The 23,358-nt window shown below is 47.5% G+C and overlaps 1 protein-coding gene across 2 annotated transcripts in view; it reads left to right on the top strand.

Annotated features, from left to right (window-relative positions):
- Positions 1 to 23,358, top strand: part of crim1 (cysteine rich transmembrane BMP regulator 1 (chordin-like)) — a 217,651-nt gene that overhangs the window by 3,616 nt on the left and 190,677 nt on the right. For both annotated transcript variants that reach the window (XM_078229544.1, XM_078229543.1), the window contains exon 2: positions 3,115 to 3,288. In XM_078229544.1, the coding sequence (XP_078085670.1) occupies positions 3,115 to 3,288 (174 nt within the window). The remainder of the gene's footprint in view (positions 1 to 3,114; positions 3,289 to 23,358) is intronic.

The following is a 23,358-nucleotide window of genomic DNA, read 5'->3' as shown; positions in this document are numbered from 1 at the left end:
TTTATATGTCTAATTTTGGCATGAAATTCTGGAGCAGAAGTTGGCAGGGGAGTGTTGTTGGTTAAGCGTGTTATTTCGGGCTCCTCACTGCCTCAGCAGGTTTAACTAGTGAGCACCCAAGCCCAGGTCTTGGTTAATATCACGGTTAGATGATTTCAGTTGGCAAGAGGGTGAGGATGCTCCAGTAGATGTAGCAACTTAATTTGAGTTTCAAATACTGGAAAAATGGAAATAGCACCAAAGAATCACAGTAATTATACAGACAGAGGATATTTGGAGCACAGTTGTTTAGGTGGAGCTACCAGCGTTAATCCTGTCTTCATATATTCATAGAACCCCTACAATGCAGGAGGAGGCCATTTGGCCCATCGAGTCTGTATTGACTCTCCAAAAGAGCATCCTTCCCAGGCCCCACCCCCCAGCCTATTCCTGTAACCCCACGCATTTACCATGGCTAACTGCACATCTTTGGACTGTGGAAGGAAACCGCAGCACCCGGAGGAAACCCTCGCAAATGCAGTGAGAATGTGCAAACTCCACACAGACAGTGACCCAAGGCCAGAATCGAACCCGGGTCCCTGGTGCTGTGAGGCAGCAATGTTAACCACTGTGCCATCCAACTTTTTCCCCCCATCCTTTGATATTCTTCCCTTCCAAGTGTTTCCTTTTTAGCTTCTGCCCCGGTATCCACTTGAGGTGAGGTGTTGCGGTATCACTCTGTGTGAAATGACTTCTTCCAGATTTCCCTCCATTCGAGTTCTCACAGCACCTGGCTGCCGGGTTTGATTCCCGGCTTGGGTCACTGTCTGTGTGGAGTCTGCATGTTCAACCCGTGTCTGTGTGGGTTTCCTCCCACAGTTCGAAAGACATGCTGGTTAGGTGCATTGGCCTGGCTAAATTCAGTGTACCCGAACAGGCACCGGAGTGTGGCAACGAGGGGATTTTCACAGTAACTTCATTGCCGTGTTAATGTAAGCCTACTTGTGACAAATAAATAAATACACTTTTTTTTATCTGCACACTGGTTCCCTGGTCCCAGAAGGCACAGACACTGTACAACATTAGCTCTGGTAACCAACAAGAATTAGCAAAGGGAAAAGCAGAGATATCGGACCCAATCAGCATCCAGTGACCTCAGCTGGAAGCCTGATAGGATGAGGCCAGAATCAGCCTCAGCCAAGGTGCCACATCCAGTCAGGCAAGATTGACAGGAAATACTGAGCAACTGGCTGCTGGGCCACCAAAGGGAAACCATAGTGTGGAAGGAGTCAGTGCTTGTACGAGGGGAGGACATTGACAAGAGGAGGAACCACCAGGTCCCAGAGGACAACCTGGGTCAGTGAGAACTTACCCTACCTAATAAGGAGTCAGTTGCCTGTATGAGAGAAGAGCAGAACATTGACATGGAAAGAAGGAAATTGTATCCTAAATCTTACAAACCTGATAGCCTCGGAGAATTATCTGATAATTGAAATGTGGGCCACGGTGCAAGTGGGATAATGCGATCACTGATGAATATATTACCATGCACTATATTTATATCCACTACAAATTAAAAATAAACTCAAAGTACTGTGAAACAGGTATATTTCGCAATTGTCTTTTCCACAGTATTCATTCCCCACCTTAGTACCTCAAGATTTTTTATTTATTGAAAAATTAATAAGTGCTGCATATTGTATTGACCACAGTTTGTGAGCTGATAGCATGTTAACTGCAGTCTATTGTCCGAGCTGGTGACCTCCTCCAAGCTTCGACTGCTGAGAAGGGCTGACTCAGGTTCCTGGTTAGAATCGAAGGGCCAACAAGAGGAATAAGCATGTTGAGCTAACGTTGTACCTGGTGCCTTCTGGGAGCAGGGAACCACAGTGTGCCGATGGCACTGGAATGGAGGAGAATCTGGAAGAAGTCATTTCACACACAGCGACACCGACCGCAACACTTCACCACAAGTGGCTGTCGGGGCAGAAAAATAATTGGATAAAAAAGGAAGAATGGGGAGAAAAGAAAAGCTGGTTGGGTGGTGGTGGGACGGTGGAGTAATCCATCCTTGAGATGGATGAGACACAGTGGAAGCTCTTGCCACAAGTCAATAGCGAATGAGCTGGAAGGTGCAAGTCAGACAAGGGCACGTTCTTACACAACCACAGTTCCATTAGTCATCTGTCAGCACCTCATGGTTTAAGCTCACACATGTACAGTGGGCACTTGGGGGCGATACAGCAGAACTGCTGCTACCTGTGGAACTAGCATAACATGAGTCAGCAGATAGTGGAGAGGAGAAAATGGCATAAAGATGGGTATAAGCAGAATTCAAGATAAATATGTAAAAGATGCAAAATATACTACAATTTGTAATATTATTTTATCAAATATTTTTACCATATCATTTAGTTTTGTGCACCAAGGTCAAATGTCTAATTCTGACCGGTAGTGGAAGAAGATAAAAGATCAGTTCTGTTTTTCTTTTTAAATCTGTACCTACCATGATTTGATATACTCCTTGTTAACTGAAGAATGTTCAGAATGAGTGAACTGAAAATACAATTGCAGGTGTGTGTGTGTACGCAAGGATTGTGAATAACTTGAAGCTAGCCAGTGACATCGCTCTGTGGGGTCCCCTTTGTGCTTGGTGTCCACGCCACATCTGTGTCACACATTTCCAATGATAACTTCTGACGTTATTATTGTGGGGTGGTGGCAGTGCTGGGAGCATTTAAATACTCATTACTTTTAAAGGCATCGTGCTACTCAAAACTTAAGTACTGTAGGACATACATGGAATGCTTAAGTGCTTTTATTTATTGTCTCCGATCAATTCTGACATTCCCCTTCAAAGCCCTGGCTGAATTTGAGTGCTTTAGAGAAAGAAAATTAAAAATTAAGAAGAAAAGTTTGGAGCCAAATCATGTGGGAAGTGATTAGTTATTGAGAGGTAGAGAGAACACTTCATATGTCTCACATAAACAAATGTTTGGGAGCCAGTCCACCAATCAGTGACTAAACTAGTGCCAAGATTGTGACTTGTTTGATACTTAAGCACAGTTTACAGCAACATGTAAATGGTAGGCTTATTTTGATCCTGGCCATGTTCTGAAAATACTTTTCTTTCAGACGAGAGCTGGGAAGACGACCAACTTCTTGGACTCGAGCCCTGCAATGAGAACCTAGCAACAGGCTGCAACATAGTCAATGGGAAGTGTGAGTGTGACACCATTCGGACCTGTAGCAATCCATTCGTCTTTCCCAGCCGGGAAAGCTGTCTTCTGGCATTGAAGCAGATTGAAGGTAAGTCAGCCCTGGATGTCACCAAAGCACCCGAAGATCAGGAGTTGTGAATTTGGCACTGTCTTCTGTCCCAGGTCATGCTAAATGTTGGTCGCGTATAGAAACTAACAGTGCAATGGGCGTGGGCAGATAGAGAATTGATGAGGTCACCCTGTAGAGAGCCCTTTAAACTGATGTCTGTCTTCAATCCACACCCACTGAAAACCAGATTCTCTCTCTCTCTTCTCACTGTTTGCACTCATATGAAAGCCTTTGTTCTGCCACAGAGTTCTGGGTGCTCCGAAGCAGCAGCCCTTCTGCTGAAGTTCCCACTTGTTATCTGGCTGCTATTTCTGCAGTTCCACAAAGTTATTTTTACCAAACCTTCAGCACAGGAAGAAGCTGTTCAACAAAACTCGGGGATCCCAATCCTCTGCTTTTCCCCGGACCCAGTAATATGTTCCTCGTTTTCCCAATTGCCATTCCTCTCTCTTCTTGGAAAAGTGCTTTTAGAATCACAGGAGATTTATAGGACAGGAACAGGCCATTCAGCCCGTCATGACTGCGCCAACTGAAAAAAAAAATTAATACTAGCCTTCCAGCCCTTGATCTTGAAGGTTGCGGCACTTCAGGTGCCGATCCAGGTGCCTTTGAGGGTTTCTTCCTCCAACACCCAAACTAGGCAGCAAATTCCACACACCCACCACTACTTGGGTGAAGAAGTTTCTTCCCATGCCACTCCCAATCCTTTTACCAATCACCTTAAATCGGTGGCCCCTGGCAATTGGCTTCTCAGGAAGCAAGTCTTTCCTGTCTATTCTATCTCAGCCCCTCATAATCTTGTTCACTTACGTCACCCCTCGTCATCCTCTGCTCTGAGGAACGCAATCCTAGCCCATCCAATCTCTCCTCAAAGCTGCAATTTTGAAGCCCTGGCAAGATTCTTGCAAATCCTCCCTGTACCCTCTCCACAGAAATGATGTCTTTCCTGTAATGCGGTGACCAGATCTGTGCACGAAATGCCAGTCGTGAAATTTTAAAAACACAATCGCTCAAAGGTGTGGGAATAACGGACCCAATCGGGAAAGACATGAGGGGGAGGTGGCTGAACGCATGGTTAACAAGTAAGGTTTTCAGGGGGCTTTTGACAGCGGGAAGCTATGTAGCATAAGCAGGGGGGAATTGGAGTAATTCCCTCTATGGCAAGGGAGTTGGAGGCCCTTTAAGTGATGGTAAAGTGTTGGGGATTGGAGCAATGGTAGGATGGGGTTTGAGTAAATGTCGCTAGGGGTGCAAATGGGCTGCTTAGTGGCATTTGCTGCTGTGTCCTGTCCAATGGGAGGAGGTATTAAGAAAATTTCAACTGGGTCAATGTTGACAGGATGCCTTGTTCCCAGCCAACTGCAACTCCAACAACATCCTTTAACATTGGTCCAAAGGAGCTGCGCGCCTTAAACAGGCAGAATATACAGTGAGCGCCACAACATTTCAACACCGGAATCTGTAACTTAGAATCATAGTTGGCATTAATGTTGCAGCCAGCAAAGGAGGGCAGAACGCAGGTTCGATTTCACACCACCCTCTCCCAGCCCTGTTCCTGTTGGGGGCTGGGGGGGTGGGAGGGGGGTGGACAGAGTGAAATCATCCTGAGTTCCTTGTAGGAAAGGATTTCCCATTTGGAGTCAGGATACCAGCAGTGGGACTAAAATGTGGATCCTGGCCACCAATTTACGGTGAGCTGGATAATGAGCTGCCATAGGGCGCACTTGCCATCCATTTAAGGCCAGTGGGCAGGCTCCCTAGGTTGGAGGAATTATAGGATTCTCTCCTGCAGTTACACATCAGCATCCTCAATGTCCAAGGTGGGAACTGCTGATGCCCACGGAGAACGAGAGAGAGAGAGAGAGAGGAGGGCGCCTCAAAATTGCGATGCCTCATGAAGACCAGGTTTTAAAAAAGGTTTAAAAATGGGCACAGCTGGCATGACGTAATCAGCTGATCGTAAACAAGTGCAACTGTGGCCCAACAGCCACAGTGGGTCTGGGACAAGGTGACCCTGGGGGGAATGAAGGATCCATTGATAGATGGGTAGAAATTGAATGATCTCGGGAATATGTTTTGGAGCAGAGACCTCAGTTTTTAAGTCTGTGCTCCAGAGCTGATTACCAGCTGCATGTGTGTGATGAACCCATTGTTATTGGAGCTTCTCTGTTCTCTCAGAGAAAGGGTGTCTTGGTAAAGGGACAACGAAACAACACTGTTCTCCATCTTTGGGAAGTATTAGTAAATTTTTGTTTAAAGGAGAGTGCTCGCATTTATGTAGCGCCTTTTACGCCATCAGGATGCCAAAGCATATTATAGCTAATGTGGTACTCCTTAAGCATAGCCGCTGTGGCAACATGAGAAAACACAAGGTCCTTGAACCGGGACAAATGAGGTATGTGACCGCATAATATCAATAGTGAATTTTAGCATTTACGGAGACGCTTGTTTTCTGAAACTTGAAATGAAATCCCACTTTGCTCATAATAGAAACATAGAAAAACTACAACACAAAACAGGCCCTTCAGCCCCACAAGTTGTGCTGAACATATCCCTACCTTTTAGGCCTACCTATAACCCTCCATCCTATTAAGTCCCATGTACTCATCCAGGAGTCTCATTAAACATTAACCTTAATGGTTAATGTTTAATGCTTTGGAGGCTGAAGTGTTGACTCATAGGTAGATGTGTGTGTGTCTTTATGTGTCAGTTGTGTGCATCTGTGTGTGCACATGTGTCTATGTATCTGTGTGCATGTGCATCTGTGTGTGTGTCTGTGTATGAGTGTATGTGTGTGCGTGGGTAAGTGCTTGTGGGTAAGTGTGTGTGGATAAGTGAGGGTAAGTGTGTGTCTGTATGTGTGTGTGCACGTACTTGCGTAAGTGTGTGTGGGTGAGTGTGTGTGGGTGAGTGTGTGTGGGTAAGTGTGTGTGGGTGAGTGTGTGTGGGTAAGTGTGTGTGGATAAGTGAGGGTAAGTGTGTGTCTGTATGTGTGTGTGCACGTACTTGCGTAAGTGTGTGTGGGTAAGTGTGTGTGGGTAAGTATGGATACGTTTGTGTGTGTAAGTGTGTGGTGTGTCCCTAGATTAATTCTGTTTTCCTTTGTGGAACAAATAGGAAATGCTTGTTAATTGCATGGGTGAAAATTAGCTGCTGCAGTGTCTGAGGAAGTTATCAAAGGCGCTATACCTTGCCCAACATCCTTCTCCCATTGTTGCACAGAGGGACCTGTTGTTTTGGTCTTGATCTGCTGAAAACAAATATTTGGCAACTTTGTTTGGGTTTTCCTCCTGCCTGTGGCAGGTGCTGGCAGATAGCTGCATAGCACTGTCATTATTGCACTGCTGATGAAGCAGTGTTTGAAAAAGGCTCCTACTGTCTGTGGAAAAACAAAATGGGAAGGGGGCAGTCTGTGGAATTCGCTGGAAATTATTTGGTATCTTTTTTAATTGACTATCCCTTCACCGTCCCCACCCCTCTCAACTTCCCCACACATCCGCTATATTATCTTTTAATTGAATTCCTTGCTTAGCAAGGTGAGCTTTAGGCTGGGAAATAGAACAATGTTTCTGCGTTATGCATCAGGAATGAATGAGCTGCATGATCCAAAGATCCTTAGATAGCACCTTCCAAACCCACAACCACCTCCATCTAAGAAAGACAAAGGGCAGCAGATACCTGGGAACACCACCACCTGGAGGTTCCCCTCCAAGCCACTCACCACCCTGACTTGGAAATATATCGGCTGTTCCTTTGCAGTCGCTGGATCAAAATCCTGGAATTCCCTCCTCTAACGGCATCGTGGGTCAACCCATAGCACATGGACTGCAGCGATTCAAGAAGGGAGCTCCCCACCACCTTCTCAAGGGCAACTAGGGATGGGCAATAAATGCTGGCCAGCCAGCGACGCCCATGTCCCACGAATGAATAAGAAAAAAATGAGGAGCGGAAATCATTAAGATTAAAAAAAGAAGTTCCCTCCACCGTGTCCCTACAAAGTGCCTTGATTGCAACCTCCATTATCCCTGATATAGTGTTTCCATGTTTCACATCAGTCGCCTCTGTGAAGACCGGGTGGGGCGCATAAGTTCCTCTGCTCAAGGCTTTAAGTTAGTTTAGCCACAGCCCACAGTGACAATCTTCACCCCAAGAGCTTCAGTTAAGTTTGCTCTGTGCTTTCCGACAGCACAGTCAGGACTTTCCAAAGCTCATTCTAGTCTCAGGCCCTTATGCAGCTGGGAGAGAAAGGAAACTTTGGCACAGCTCATGGACTGGATGTAAGCCCGGGTCCCTAGATGAAAGCATAGTGCACTAACTAACACACTGCACCACCCAGTCTCCTCTTTCACGCTCTTGTATCAGTTCCAAACTTCTAACAGTTGAACAAATCAAGCACTGGCAATAATGTTCTCTGTTAAATAGTTTGAAAGCTTGTCTTGGATTGCATCTTAGTTGCTTGGCAGAGCCGCATTTTGCAAGACAAACTTGGCACGGTGCGACGTTAATTGATCCAAGAGATATATGTGTTGGAAATGCAGTAAAGAACACAGTTCCCTGTTCTGAGGGGCAGTCGCTCTGCTGTCGGCCTCAGACACCTCAAGTGATGAGGCCTTTCCTTTATTCCGATTCCTTAACGCCAGAGATGCTCCAATTGTACAGAACCATGCGGGTTGGTAGACGAATGCATGTTTGTCTGCCGAGGTTATTTAGCAGTGGGGGGGGGGGGGGGCTTTGCTTCTTTAGTATCGCTGATGACAGAATTAAGGAGGATTAGAACTGGTTGGTGTAGGGAAGGATTAAACATGTTCAGGTGACGAGTTAATAACTATAGCAAAGTCACTGGATGCAAACAGGCAAGTAATCAGATTTGCCAAAGTTGCAATTCAGCTAAGCATCCGTGTGAAGCAACTGAAGGAGATGTGACTGGGAATTGCTTGGTAATTGCAGTTTTAACTACACACTGTAAAATATCCTGCACTAGAATGAAAACACAATCCTTTTATTGGATTAGAGATGACTCAACTCTGAATGAATAAGCAATGATATTGGCCGTCAAGTTTTGGATTCACCCATGTGCCCAAGTGACCAATGATCACAGGCTTTTCCCCATAAACTGGTCTGGATTACTTTATCTCTCCCAGGAGAACACACAGTCTGGGGAGAGGATAGAGCCTGTCTGTATTGAGATAAATAAGATATTGCAATTCATAGAATCCTGACAGTGCAGAAGGAGGCCATTCAGCCCATCGAGTCTGCACCGTCCACAATCCCACCCATGCCCTATTCTTGCAACTTCATGCATTTACCCAAGCCAGTCCCCCCTGACACTAAGGGGCAATTTAGCATGGCCAATCCACCTAACCCGCATATCATTGGACTGTGGGAGGAAACCGGAGCACCCAGAGGAAACCCAAGGCAGGCACGGGGGGGAATGTGCAAACGCCACACAGACAGTGACCCAAGCCGGGAATCGAACCCGGCTCCCCTGGCACTGTGAGGCAGCAGTGCTAACCACTGTGCTACCGTACCGCCCACAGTGTGTGAGGCAGGCTGGATGGATTAGAGAAGGTCTTTACCGGCCTGTCATTGATATTGGTTCATATGGTGAGGTAATGGTGTAGTTGTATTGTCACTGGGCCAGAGACCCACCCATGATGCTCCAGGGACCTGGGTTCGAATCCCACCACAGCAGATGGTGAAATTTGAATTCGATTTTTAAAAAAAACAAATTTGGAATTTAAAGTCGAATGATGCCCATGGAACCATTGTCGATTGTCATAAAAACCCATCTGCTTCACTCATGTCCTTTAGGGAAGGAAATCTGCCGTCCTTACCCGGTCTGGTCCACATGTGACTCCAGATTCACAGCAATGTGGTTGACTCTTAAATGCCCTCGGGGATGAGCAATAAATGCTGCCCAGCCAGCGACGCCCACATCCCACAAACAATTTTTTTTTAAAATGTGCGATTGAAAGGATGAGAGATGTCCGTCCAATTTTTGTTACCCTCTTCCCAGGTGCCCCAGCTGTGCTGGAAAGGGCACATGTTAGGGATGTCAGGTGAGCACAGTGTTGGACTCAGCTGCGACGTCCTTCATGAGAGACAGCTTGCTGATACCCACTCGGAGAAAAAGGGTCTTTCGGGCTGGCTATTGGAGGAATGTTACGCCAAAGCTCAGGGCTAGGGAGAGAAGGGAAAGGAGAGAGTGTGGCAGGGGTGGGAGTGGTGGCCAGGAGGAGGAGGTTTGACTTCTAACTTCTTGCAACAACTTTTTCATTTGGTAAGAATCTTTCCATTCATCCCACCTTCAGTACTGAGGTTGCGCTCGAGTGTTGGGGGGGGTCAGGTTTGCTTTGAGCCCAGGGCCCACCTTGGCTGCCAAGCTTTCTCAAGCCTTTGAATCATAGAATAGAATAATTGAAACCCTACATTGCAGAAGAAGGCTATTTGGCCCATCGAGTCTGCACCGACCACAATCCCACCCAGGCCCTATTCCTGTAACTCCACATATTTACCCTGTGAATCACCCTGACACAAGAGTCAATTTAGCATGGCAAATCCACCTAATTTGCACATCTGTGGGAGGAAACCGGAGCACCCAGAGGAAACCCACACAGGAGAATGTACAAACTCCACACAGTCATCCGAGGCCAGAATCGAACCCGTTTCCCTGGTGCTGTGAGGCAGAAGTGCTAACCACTGTGCCACCATGCCTTTGGTTAGGATTCTTGATTCAGGCACACCAGACACTGAATTGCTGGGCTTTATTATTTAAGCATAAGTGTAAACATTTTCCCTGGAATTTAGTCACTTATCTACCGAGTACAGCAGGCAACACAACAGAAATAAGGTTAATGTTTGCTTTATTTAATTGGGTTATTAAACTCTTTTCCCGAGCCATTACGGATGACACAATTCCCGTGACTTCTAAATGGCGGCAGATTAGTAGGGAGAGGATGTGTGAGGACACATAGTCCTCAGATTAGTACCTACACGACAAGAATTGTTTAAGTAGGCAATATTCATGAGGGCATGCAGTCAATTCTCGGTACAAGTTATTTTATTTGCATGATCTAGCAGCTATAATCTCCTTAATGGATTGAAATCCTTTCCAGAGTTTAAAAAAGTCATTTGCATGTATATCTGGTGCATATGTTCACCCAGAGGTGTTTACGTAGGAAGGCAAGGAAGATTAAGAGTTCTCACCCACCATTCCCCTACCGCCCTCATCTATTTTTAACTGGCTGTACCTTGGTGTCATGACCCGGAAGTGGTTCTACATGGCGTTCCATAAAAGGAACAGAAGGAGTCAGTGAGAAGCCATCTGGGATAGATTTCAGATGGAAAAGAATTTGGTGGTTGTTCGGAGATCATCCCTCTCCCTTTTACTCTCCGTTTTCGCACACATTCTGGCAGAGGTACAGGGCTCAGAGAATATTAAAACCACGAGCACACTTGGGATGCTACTGGATTTAGAAAGCAAAGTTTGCTGCATTCACGATCTGGGCAGCGGAATGACGAGAAAATGTTTTCACTGTTCGAGCTCAGAGACAGAAATGAATCAGCAGCGATTTCCCCCGGCAAGCCATGACACGGGAAGCAACTAGCACAAAAGAATGATAGTCTAACCAATCACCCCATGTTTCAGTTAAATGAAAAGGCGTCCTCTAATCTAATATTTCCTGGTGATTAATTGTAGATGTTAATTTAATAATACTTTGCCCGTCACCGGCCACTAATGAGACACCAGGAATGACCTAAGTAGATAGACGCAAATACAGAAGCGTGAGGATTGAGTGTTGAGGTGAGGGAGTGGGATTGAGGAGGTGAGGGAGTGGGATTGAGGAGGTGAGGGAGTGGGATTGAGGAGGTGAGGGAGTGGGATTGAGGAGGTGAGGGAGTGGGATTGAGGAGGTGAGGGAGTGGGATTGAGGAGGTGAGGGAGTGGGATTGAGGAGGTGAGGGAGTGGGATTGAGGAGGTGAGGGACTGGGATTGAGGAGGTGAGGGAGTGGGATTGAGGAGGTGAGGGACTGGGATTGAGCAGGTGAGGGTCTGGGATTGAGCAGGTGAGGGACTGGGACTGAGCATGTGAGGGACTGGTATTGAGTTTTGAGGTGAGGGAGTGGGATTGAGTGTTGAGGTGAGGGACTGGGATTGAGTGTTGAGGGGAGGCACTGGGATCGGGTGTTGAGGGGAGGCACTGGGATCGAGTGTTGAGGTGAGGGACTGGGATTGAGGCATGGGATTGAGTGTTGAGGGGAGGCACTGGGATTGAGTGTTGAGGGGAGGCACTGGGATCGAGTGTTGAGGTGAGGGACTGGGATCGAGTGTTGAGGTGAGGGACTGGGATCGAGTGTTGAGAGAAGGCACTGGGATCGAGTGTTGAGGTGAGGCGCTGGGATTGAGTGTTGAGGGGAACCATTGTGATTGAGTGTTGAGGTGAGGGACTGGGATTGAGTGTTGAGGTGAGGGACTGGGATCGAGCGTTGGGGGCAGGCACTGGGATTGAGTGTTGAGGTGAGGTGCTGGGACTGAGGTACTGGATTGAGTGTTGAAGGGAGGCACTGGGATTGAGTGTTGAGGGCAGGCACTGGATCGAGGCACTGGGATTGAGTGTTGAGGGCAGGCACTGGGATCGAGGCATTGGGATTGAGTGAGGGGAGGCACTGGGATTGAGTGCTGAGGTGAGGGACTGGGATTGAGTGTTGAGGTGAGGCACTGGGATTGAGTGTTCAGGTGAGGGACTGGGATTGAGTGTTGAGGGGAGGCTCTGGGATTGAGTGTTGAGGGGAAGCACTGGGATCGAGTGTTGAGGGGAATCACTGGGTTGAGTGTTGAGGGGAGGCACTGGGATTGAGTGTTGAGGGGAATCACTGGGATCGAGTGTTGAGGGGAATCACTGGGATTGAGTGTTGAGGGGAGGCACTGGGATTGAGTGTTGAGAGGAGGCACTGGGATTGAGGCACTGGGATAAAGTTTTATGGGGAGGCACTGGATCGAGGCTTTGGGATTGAGTGTTGAGGGCAGGCACTGGGATTGAGTGTTGAGGGGAAGCTCCTGGATTGAGTGTTGAGGTGAGGGACTGGGATTGAGTGTTGAGGGGAAGCACTGGGATCGAGGCACTGGGATTGAGTGTTATGGGGAGGCACTGGGACTGAGTGTTGAGGTGAGGCATTGGGATTGAGTTGAGGGAAGGGACTGGGATTGAGTGTTGAGGTGAGTCACTGGGATTGAATGTTGAGGGAAGGGACTGGGATTGAGTGTTGAGGTGAGTCACTGGGATTGAGTGTTGAGGTGAGTCACTGGGATTGAGTGTTGAGATGAGTCACTGGGATTGAGTGTTGAGGTGAGGCACTGGGATTGAGTGTTGAGGGAAGGGACTGGGATTGAGTGTTGAGGTGAGGCACTGGGATTGAGTGTTATGGGGAGGCACTGGGACTGAGTGTTGAGGTGAGGCACTGGGATTGAGTGTTGAGGGAAGGGACTGGGATTGAGTGTTGAAGTGAGGCACTGGGATTGAGTGTTGAGGTGAGTCACTGGGATTGAATGTTGAGGTGAGGGACTGGGATTGAGTGTTGAGGGAAGGGACTGGGATTGAGTGTTGAAGTGAGGCACTGGGATTGAGTGTTGAGGGAAGGGACTGGGATTGAGTGTTGAAGTGAGGCACTGGGATTGAATGTTGAGGTGAGGCACTGGGATTGAATGTTGAGGTGAGGCACTGGGATTGAATGTTGAGGTGAGGGACTGGGATTGAGTGTTGAGGGGAGGGACTGGGATTGAGTGTTGAGGGGAGGCACTGGGATTGAGTGTTGAGGTGAGTCATTGGGATTGAGTGTTGAGGGGAGGCACTGGGATTGAGTGTTGAGGTGAGGGACTGGGATTGAGTGTTTTAATAGACAGGAGGTTTTCATAAATCTATTGTACAAAAGATGGGTTCAGACGATGCCCTGGATTGTGTGAGTGAATGCTGTGCTCTTTACATAGTGATTAGAGCACTGAGATTATACTGTAATCCTAATATACTGCCTCTGATCAGCTTGTTCACATTACACTGCATCACTGTGACCTGTCATTTCAAACTACGCAGTGTGATTTGCTCCTCCGACTGCAAACATTAAAGCTTCAGTTTTAGGAAAGCCTCAAATGTGGCAAAAAAGTTTTAAGTATGCGTAATGAATGAGATGGGAACATGCTGAGCTTGTGCTAAATGTATGTGCTGCAAAAGACAAATGTTATTTTAATGGTCTCTGTGTGGGCCTCAGCAAGACCAGAAAAATATTCGTGGAGGAGTTGGTAATTTGGAGCTATTCTGCTCTGGTTTTCGACCTTCTCATCTAGAGGACATTACAGAGGAAATGTTTCGCATTCCATTCCTTCGCTTTTCTGTCTTTATAATCTTTGGCAGGATAACAGCAATGAATAGTTGTACCATGCAGCTAGCCATGCTATTTGTAGACTTCTTTGTGTGGACAAAGCACAGTACTGAGTGCCAAGACCAACATGTTGCCTCTCTCTGCACTCAGCCTGGCGCTGTTAAATAATTTGTTGTTTTATAAGGAAGTCGTGAGAGAGAAGCAACACCTTGTGGATTCCAGCTGCAGTTAGCAGCCATTCCTGGTTCACAGTGGCCTTCCTAACATTGCTGTTGCCAACATGCAAAGCACAGTGTTTCCACAGGACTGCTGATCGTGTCCTGCGACGGCACAACGCGGCGAGCTGCTTCTCCGTTCGTGCTAAGGCACTCCACATTTTGCATGATTGCCTTACTCGCTCTCCCCTCCCCCCCCCCCCCCCCCCCCCCCCCCCGATCACCCCATGTTCCTCGGCTTAGGAAGCAAAGGAATGTTTATGTACCGCAGGAAAAAGACACACGCTGTCGAAACTTTTCATCTTGCACTCATCCAGACAATTCGCAAGAATACCAAACGTCAAGGAGGAAATCACACAAATGAGTAATGTGGTGTATGGATTTCAGTGTCTGTGTGTGATGCCAGGGCATGAAAGCAGTACACCCCAAAGGCTGGCAGAGTGTATCAAACAATGTGTCACTACGGCTGCAGGGATAAGGCAAGGTACAGACCCTCCAAAACACAGTACCGAGCATTAGATGTGTTTCTGCAAGTTGACAACATTTGCTGAGCGTTCCTGAGTGTGCTATGAATTACACTGACAACCAATTTAAGATTACCAGCCGGGCTTGCAATGTGGCTCGCTTAATGCATTCTAGAAGCTACATATATTAAAACCCAGGGTCCTTTCCTTTGCAGACAGGCAGGACAGGTATGCATGTTGTACTTTTTTCAACTAATCAAAATAGGTGACAGCCGTTCTCTGGTTCATTCCCCGCAGCGATGCCTTGGCCAATCAGAGTCAACCTGCTTGGTTTGAATTTAAACAAGACTCGGCAGTTAACTGTCAATCATCAATTAACTGGTGCATTCTCCACCAATTAGAGCCCACGAGCCAACCACTCAGCACTATCTTCTCCTGCAATATAAATTGTTGCTCTCTTTTACATTGGTACTTTTGCAAATCGTCCTGATGAGTGCAAGATGAAAAGCTTCAACATCATGTGTCTTTTTTCAGCAATACTCGGGTCCTGTACTACTAATCAACTGTTTGAGTATTTATGTATTGTATGGCCTCTTCCAGTGATTTTCTACGTCAAGCTGCAAAGAGGTGTTTGTGAGTACATCTTGTGGATCGCTGATTTTAATAATTCTGACACTGGTGACCATGCCTTCAGCTGTCGAGGCCGCAAGGTGTGGAATTCCCTCTGCAAGCATCTCCGACTCTCCACATCACTCTCCTCCTTTTAAGACCTTACATAAGGTCTTTCTCTTTGAATAAACCTTCCGTCACCTACCCTAAAATCTCTTTACGTACGCCGCGCTAAATTCTGTCTTATAGCACCCCTGCAAAGTGCCTTGGGCTTATTTTGCTATGTTAAAAAGGGCGCTATGTAAAGGCAAGTTGTCACTCAGTGGTTTTTCCCTGCTTCCCAATCCAGCAACCTCCACTGAGAGCAGGGCAGAGAATGGAAACTTTCCTGAGAGGGCTTGTCAGGTACAAACTGCCCCGAGCACCTGCCTTGCTGGGGCTCCAACACACGGTCACCACAGGATTTTGACAATGTGCTTCCCTCCTGAATACTTTGGTCTATGTCCAGTCTCCCTTGTGCAACAGGAATCATATAAAAGCTACTCATGAGGACTTAGAATCATAGAATCCCTACAGTGCATCGGGTCTGCACCAATTCTCCGACAGAGCATCCTACCGACGCCCACTCCCCCCACCCCATCTCCGTAACCCCACGCATTTACCCTGCTAATCCCCCAAGGGGCAATTTAGCACGGGCCAATTCACCTAACCTGCACATCTTTGGACTATGGAAGGAAACCGGAGCGCCCGGAGGAAACCCACACCGACGTGGGAAGAACGTGCAAACTCCACACGGACAGTGACCCGAGGCCGGAATCGAAGCCGGGTCCCTGGCGCTGTGAGGCAGCAGTGCTAACCACCGTGCCACCCTAAGCTGCTGAAAGGAGGGAGCGTGGCACGATCACGACCGTTGAAAAAAATTGATGACCATCGGAGCTAACAATTGAACGTAACAATTTTTGAAAAGTTTTTTTGTTTGAGGGGTGGATGCTAACGACATCGAAGAAGCTTTTGGACTCGCCAGAGCAGGGCAGATGAATTAACATGCGCGCAGTCACAGGAGCGCGATAGCGGAAGCAGTCTGGATTAATGGCTGTATCACAGCTGATGCTTATTCAGCTCCATCACACTGTCAGGCTCTGCAACTCCTCCCAGCCAGTTCTCCTCAGCACTTTCATCTGGACTCATTCTATTATTCACTCAAATGACAGGAATAGATTGAAGAGAGCAACAGAGAAGCAATAGGATGTTAAAGTTGCAGGTTATCCCATTTGCTTTTTTAAAAATGTGCTGATGGCAATGCTTACTCTTTACAGCGTGACACTTTATCTCATGTTAATGAGCTGCAAAAAGTGCTGTTCCTGGATAGGCCCCGACAGTTGGATGTCAAGCCAGTTCCCTCGCCGTATACATTAAGCTTGCTGCAGGAAATGCCCTATTCCTGGCTGCTTCCCCCTCATCCCATTGTGCAGGTGGCGGGACGGTGGCACAGTGGTCAGCACTGCTGCCTCACAGCTGCAGGGACCCGGGTTCGATTCCCGGCTTGAGTCACTGTCAGTGCGGGGTCTGCACGTTCTCCCCGTGTCTGGGTGGGTTTCCTCCGGGGGCTCCGGTTTCCTCCCACAGTCCGAAAGACGTGCTGGTTAGGGTGCATTGGCTGTGCTAAATTCTCCCTCAGTGTACCCGAACAGGCGCCAGAGTGTGACGACTGGGGTATTTTCACAAGTTACTGTGAGGGAGAATTTCGCATGGCCAATGCACCTACCCAGCACGTGTTAATGTAAGCCGACTTGTGAGTAATAATAATAAATAAATAATGACGTGGAGCTCTTGGCTGTCAAAGAGAGTCAGCAGAGGGGGTGTGGTGGCTGGGAGCAGGTGTGAAAGGGGGGCCACAGACGTGTGAGTGACAACACGCATGACAAGAGTCTGATGTTAGAATATCCAACACCAAAGCCACCAGAGTCATTGATTTCAGCAATCTTTACCATCCAAAACAGTTACCGTTTTGTTTGGGGGACGGGTTGATATCAGCAGCTCAATCGTACATGACAATGGATTTCTAGAATCTTCTACTCACCCCCACACAGCGCCCCAATGGACCCACTGCTCTAAGCACAAAGATACCTTCAGCACAACCTCAAGGCATAAAACACCCTTGCTCAGCGCTACTGCGACACAGCACCTTGCAGACTAGTGTTTCTCACATTGAAAACAAATTTCTGTGCAAGAGTCATCGAAACCCACAGCGTACACAGCCCTAATGGTGGTGCTGGGGACAGGGGTGGATGGTGGAGTTTAATTCCACCTGTGCCTGTTTCTGAAGGAAATCAGTGGTGTCGGCATCCCAGTTTCCGTCACCCGCACAATTCCGCACTGTAATTTGAAGTGTTGCCCCAATGGGAATGCGGACCTTGCTTTCCAGAATGCCGTCCTTCTGACCCAACCTCTGAGCTTGACATAATCATCGGTAAAATAATTCCTTTCCAATGTATTCCGATCAATTGAGGGAGGCACATTGCAGGCCTGTCTGCACCGTGATACAGGGAGCTTTCAGAGTTAATCTCGTTGGCTGGGCTTGGGCTGCTACATAAGACACAAGCGTTATTGAGGGTGTGTGTGTGTGTCAGTGTGTGTCAGTGTGTGTGTGTGTGTCAGTGTGTGTGTCAATGTGTGTGTGTGTCAATGTGTGTGTGTGTGCGTGCGTGTGAGTCAGTGTGTGTGCGTGTGTATGTCAGTGTGTGTGCGTGTGTATGTCAGTGCATGTGAGTCAGTGTGTGTGCGTGTGTGTGTCAGTGTGTGTGTGTCAGTGTGTGCCAGTGTGTGCGTGCGTGTGTGTATGTCAATGTGTGTGTATGTGTGTGTGTCAGTGTGTGCGTATATGTGTGTGTGTCAGTGTGTGCGTATATGTGTGTGTGTCAGTGTGTGTGTGTGTCAGTGTGTGTGTGTATGTGTGTGTGTGTCAGTGTGTGTGTGTATGTGTGTGTGTGTCAGTGTGTGTGTATGTGTGTGTGTGTCAGTGTGTGTGTGTGTGTGTGTCAGTGTGTGTGTGTACATGCCAGCACTGAGGCTGAATGTATCAGGGACAGAGGTGAAGGGTAAGCTGATGGGGTGTAGGTTTCCTGAGTTGGGACACGTCAGTCTTTGGTACCTCAAGGGCTGAGCAGCACTGAATTAATTCTGCTCAAAGAGTGAGCGTTGCCGTGAGGAATCTTAGTTTGAAGGAATCGCCTTCGCCGCAGGAAAATATGGAACATTAACACTTTAATTTCCATCTATGTCTCCTGATTGTTTTTAGCTCCTGTGAGCATGTTTTTAATTAACTCCCCCAGCGTCATATGGGAGCCTCGCTGGGAAAAGATTATTGGATCTGACGAGGAGTTGAGTTAAAACAGAAGACAGTTTTATACTAATCGAGTGTCACTGGCTGTCGGTGCCCACTGCTTTAGATATTGATGCTACTATTTAATATAGATGACCTTAACATAGGAGACCAGACCTCTCCATATTCAGCAGCAGTGTGAGCTGCCCTTGGGACCCTTGTGTGGAGGGAGGTTCTCCAACTGATGGAAAGAGGAAAACAGGGCCCTAAAAAGAAGAGGGCTCGTCTTAGCACTTCCTTCCCATCGGTGGCCAGGCCAGTGCTGTCTGTCCAAGGACTTACCTCAGGATAGTCAAAGTGTAAATCCTGTTAGGTGTGGAGGGGCCAGAATGCTCCCTTAGTGCTTACGGGCCTGATGATGTCAAGCGTGAAAGGTCAATTTGAATTTACTCTGGTGAGAAGCAGGAGTGCCCCTGGAGGGCTCCAGGAGGAAAACCAACTTGGGTCAGTGCAGTGCCAAAATATATTCTGCATGGATCTACCTTTCTCTGGCCCTTGCTGCTCTTCCCCACAAGGGGAAAGAGTCTCTCTGTATCCACTCTATTGAAACCTTTCACAATTCTAAAGGCCTGTATTGCGTCACCTCTCAGCCTTCTCTTTCCAAGAGAAAAGAGACCCCGGCTGTCCTGATGTGTATACCCACACGTATCCTCCTTGTAGATCTCAGCCCCCTCTCATGTGAATCCAGCCTCCTTATAATATGGGAGCCAGAACTGCACGCAGCACTCAGTGTGGCCTAACCAAGGTCCAACACAGGTTTGGCACAACCTCCCTGTTTTTCAATTCTGTCCCTTCAGAAAATAAAGCCTCATGATTGGTTTGCAATTTTTTAATGGCCTTGCTGAGCTAGAATCATAGAATAGAATCACAGAATCCCTACAGTGCCAAAAGAGGCCATTCGGCCCATCGAGTCTGCACTGACCACAATCCCACCCAGGCCCTATCCCCGTAACCCCACGTATTTACTCTGCTAGTCTGAATGACACGAAGGGGCAATTTAGCATGGCCAATCCATCTAACCCGCGCATCTTTGGACTGAGGGAGGAAACCGGAGCACCCGGAGGAAACCCACACCGACACGGGGAGAACATGCAGACTCCACACAGACGGTGACCCAAACCCGGAATCGAACCCGAGTCCCTGGCGCTGTGAGGCAACAGTGCTAACCACTGTGCCATCGTGCCACAACTCTGCGTGGCGCAATTTTGAATGATTGGCAAATCTATACTCTGAGATCCCTTTGTTCCTCTGCCCCACAGGGACTTGCATCTTCCAAGTAATAAATGACCTCCCAATTCGTCCTACCAAACGTACAACCTTATGTTTAACTGTGTTGAACTTAATTTGCCAATTATTTAGTGGTTAAATGGATTATTTGACGTGCCCAGAAATTGGAACCTCCCTCCTTCTCATCCCCCTGCCCCCCCCCATCATTCCAAGCCCACCCCCAACCCATCTTCATTCCACCAATGTAAAGAAATAAACTGTTATTACACATCTGTCATTATGACAAGTGTTTCTGTGGTTGCAGTTGCAGCTTCATTATTGTCCATCAGAGAAGACGAACCTTAATGAGCTATTGTGTCAGTTCTGTCGAGTTTATAATAATGCGTTCGGGCTGTGTTTAGTCTGTAGGTGACTGAACCATTTTCCACAAACCACCAGTAACTGTACTTTATTATTACAATAACAGAGTCATATTTTGCTTGTGGGGTGGGATGCAACACAAGAATACAATGTCGGGAGAAGGACCTTATTTTCCTGGGCGTTTGCTGTGGTTCTTGGCTGAGCAACAGGAAGCTGCCGTTTTCTGTTCACTTCCCTTGTGCGTAACTGCTGGGGGAAATCAGTGCCATGTTGTCTTTGATGTCTACTTCAGCAGGGTGAGGCAGTGGCACCGTGATGATATCACCGGCTTAACAATCCAGAGGCCCAGATTAATGCTCTGGAGACACGGGTTCAAATCCCGCCACGGCAACGGGTGAAATTTATATTCAATTAATACGTCTGGAGCTTAAAAACTGGACTTGGTCACGGTGACAGCCCTGGACGTCAAGCCAGCATTTGACTGAGTGTGGTATCACTGAGCCCTAGCAAAACCAGAGTCAGTTGTGGGGGAGGGGGCACAGCTCTCCACTGTTTGGAGACATACCTGACACAAAGGAAGATGGCTGTGGGAGTTGGAGGTAAATCTCTCAGTCCCAGGACATCAGTGCAGTAGTTCCTCAGGTTAGTGTCCAAGGCCCAACCATCTTCAGCTACTTCACCAATGACCTTCCTTCCATCACAAGGTCAGAGGTAGGAATGTTCGCTGATGATTACACAATGTCATTCGTGACTCCTCAAGTGCTGAAGTTGTGCATGCCCATTCGCAGCAACGCTTGGGCAATATTCAGGTTTGGGCTGATAAGTGGCAAGTAACATGCCAAGCAATGTCCACCTCCAACGAGAGAATCCAACCATCAGCCCTTGATATTCAATGGCATTGCCATTACTGAATCCCCCACTATTAACATGATTGAATTAAACTGAAACAGAACTGGACTAGCCATGTAAATACTTCGGCTACAAGAGCAGGTCAGAGGATGGGAATTCTGCGTCAAGTATCTCACCTCCTGACCTCCCCCCAAAGCCTGTCCACCATCTACACGGCACAAGTCTTGTAGTGATGGCATAGTCTTCACTTGCCTGGATGAGTGTAGTAACTCCAACAATACTCAAGAAGCTGAAACCAGGACAAATTTTCACAGTAACTTCATTGCAGTGTTAATGCAAGCCTACTTGGTGACCAATAAATAAACTTTACTTCACTTTAGAAAGTTAAAATACACATCAGTTACGTTGACAGTGGCTGTCGGAGCGTATCACCGAAAGTTGCAGCACAGAGTTACAGGCCGTTAAAGTTAGCCCCACGTCCCAGCTCCTGCGTCACAGCCCTGCCAATGTTACTCGAGTTTTCATAGCAGGCCCTTTTCCCATTCAAAAAGGGTATTCCGGATGGGATTGACCCTCATTCTGTGCTGTGTCAATCTGCCCTGCCGTTGTCCCTGTGGCAGTGCAGATTTGTATTGGTGCAGTGTTCCTGTCCATGGTGTCAGCTTATGTCCTGTCCACAGGACAGGGCAACAGATCCACAGGACAGGGCAACAGATCCACAGGACAGGACAACAGATCCACAGGACAGGGCAACAGATCCACAGGACAGGGCAACAGATCCACAGGACAGGGCAACAGATCCACAGGACAGGGCAACAGATCCACAGGACAGGACAACAGATCCACAGGACAGGGCAACAGATCCACAGGACAGGGCAACAGATCCACAGGACAGGACAACAGATCCACAGGACAGGGCAACAGATCCACAGGACAGGGCAACAGATCCACAGGACAGGGCAACAGATCCACAGGACAGGGCAACAGATCCACAGGACAGGACAACAGATCCACAGGACAGGGCAACAGATCCACAGGACAGCAGTTCCACTGAGACATGTGCAGAAGGAGGTTATTTCACCCCATTCTATGCATTAGGAAGCCCTTTCTTTCTCTTAATGGGCTGTGTGCTTAATATCTGCTGAACAAACCCCTCTGGGCAGGTATGAAGTTGAAATCCATATCCTCATTGATTTGCGTGGATCTCAGTGAAAGCAGATACCGCGAGGACCTCCCGCTTAGGATTTATTCTGACTGATGAGGCAATGTTGCCAAAAAAAAGCCCCTTTCCAAAACTCCAGGTTTCGTAAATTCGTTCATGGCACGTGGGCATCGCTGGCTGGGCCAGCATTTGATGCCCATCCCTAACTGAGTCGCTTGCGAGGCTATTTCAGAGCTAACCACATTGCTGTGGATCTGGAGGTCAGACTAGATAATTTTCTTCTCTAAATATAGAAAATAGGAGCAGGAGGAGGCCATTCGGCCCTTCGAGCCTGCTCCACCATTCATTATGATCATGGCTGATCATCCAATTCAATAGCCTGATCCGGCCTTCCTCCGATATCCTTTGATCCTTCACCTCAAGAGCTATATCTAACTGCTTCTTGAAAGCATTCAATGTTTTGGCCTCAACTACTTGCTGCGATAGCGAATTCCACAGGCTCACCACTCTCTGGGTGAAGACATTTCTCCTCATTTCTATCCTAAATAGTCTACCCTGTATCCTCAGACAGTGACCCCTGATTCTGGACATCCCCACCATCGGGAATATCCTTCTAAAGGACATTAGTGAACTAGATGGGCTTTTACAACAATCGACAATGGTTTCATGATCTTTAATTCCAGATTTTTATTGAATTAAAATTTCACCATCTGCCGTGGTGGGATTTGTACCCAGGTCCACAGAGCATTGCCCTGGATCTCTGAATTACTAGCGATAATATCACGGCGCCACTGAGTCCCCATCAGTCACCAATTCAAGCAAAGTGAACCGGCAAGTAAGAAACATGAGCAGAAATTGAGTCGGTTTTCTGGGCTGTGAAAAGGCAGGGCTCAAGATCCATCTGCAGCTCTTGGATCACACTTTGGGCCCAACTCCTGTATATAGTCAGGACTACACTGGAACATCAAGAAGACAACAAGGCACAAGATGGGGGCAAGTCATCACAGGGAGCAACAAGGGTTGGACGTGAGGCGAAAGAAAAGTGGCAGAGCACGAAGAAAAGGAGACATGTCCTCTGTCCGACCCCAAAACTCACATTGGAGAGGGTTCCCCTTATCCTTTAACCCTGAGGTGGACTTTGGAGATTGCTGCAGTATTCAGATTGAGAAACCAATTCGGTTCGCGAGGCACAAGAATAAAGAATAATTCAATCCAACTAACGTGATTCGAATTTAATCATTTCTGGGCTGTACAGTTGATCTAAGTTAGATTGATAGCATTAGCGGGCTGTGTAATGATAAATTCTGCCAGGATTTGGGTATCAGAAAGGAACGTAACTGGAGTGTAGATATTGTAGATTCCTCCACGTTCGAGTTCTTTCAAGATTATATAATCCCTTACAAGCA

The sequence above is a fragment of the Mustelus asterias genome, chromosome 15 (assembly GCF_964213995.1).
Source record: "Mustelus asterias chromosome 15, sMusAst1.hap1.1, whole genome shotgun sequence".
In the NCBI taxonomy this organism is placed as follows: domain Eukaryota; kingdom Metazoa; phylum Chordata; class Chondrichthyes; order Carcharhiniformes; family Triakidae; genus Mustelus; species Mustelus asterias.
Note: the sequence above shows the minus strand (reverse complement) of the source record. Positions and strands in the feature narration are given on the sequence as shown.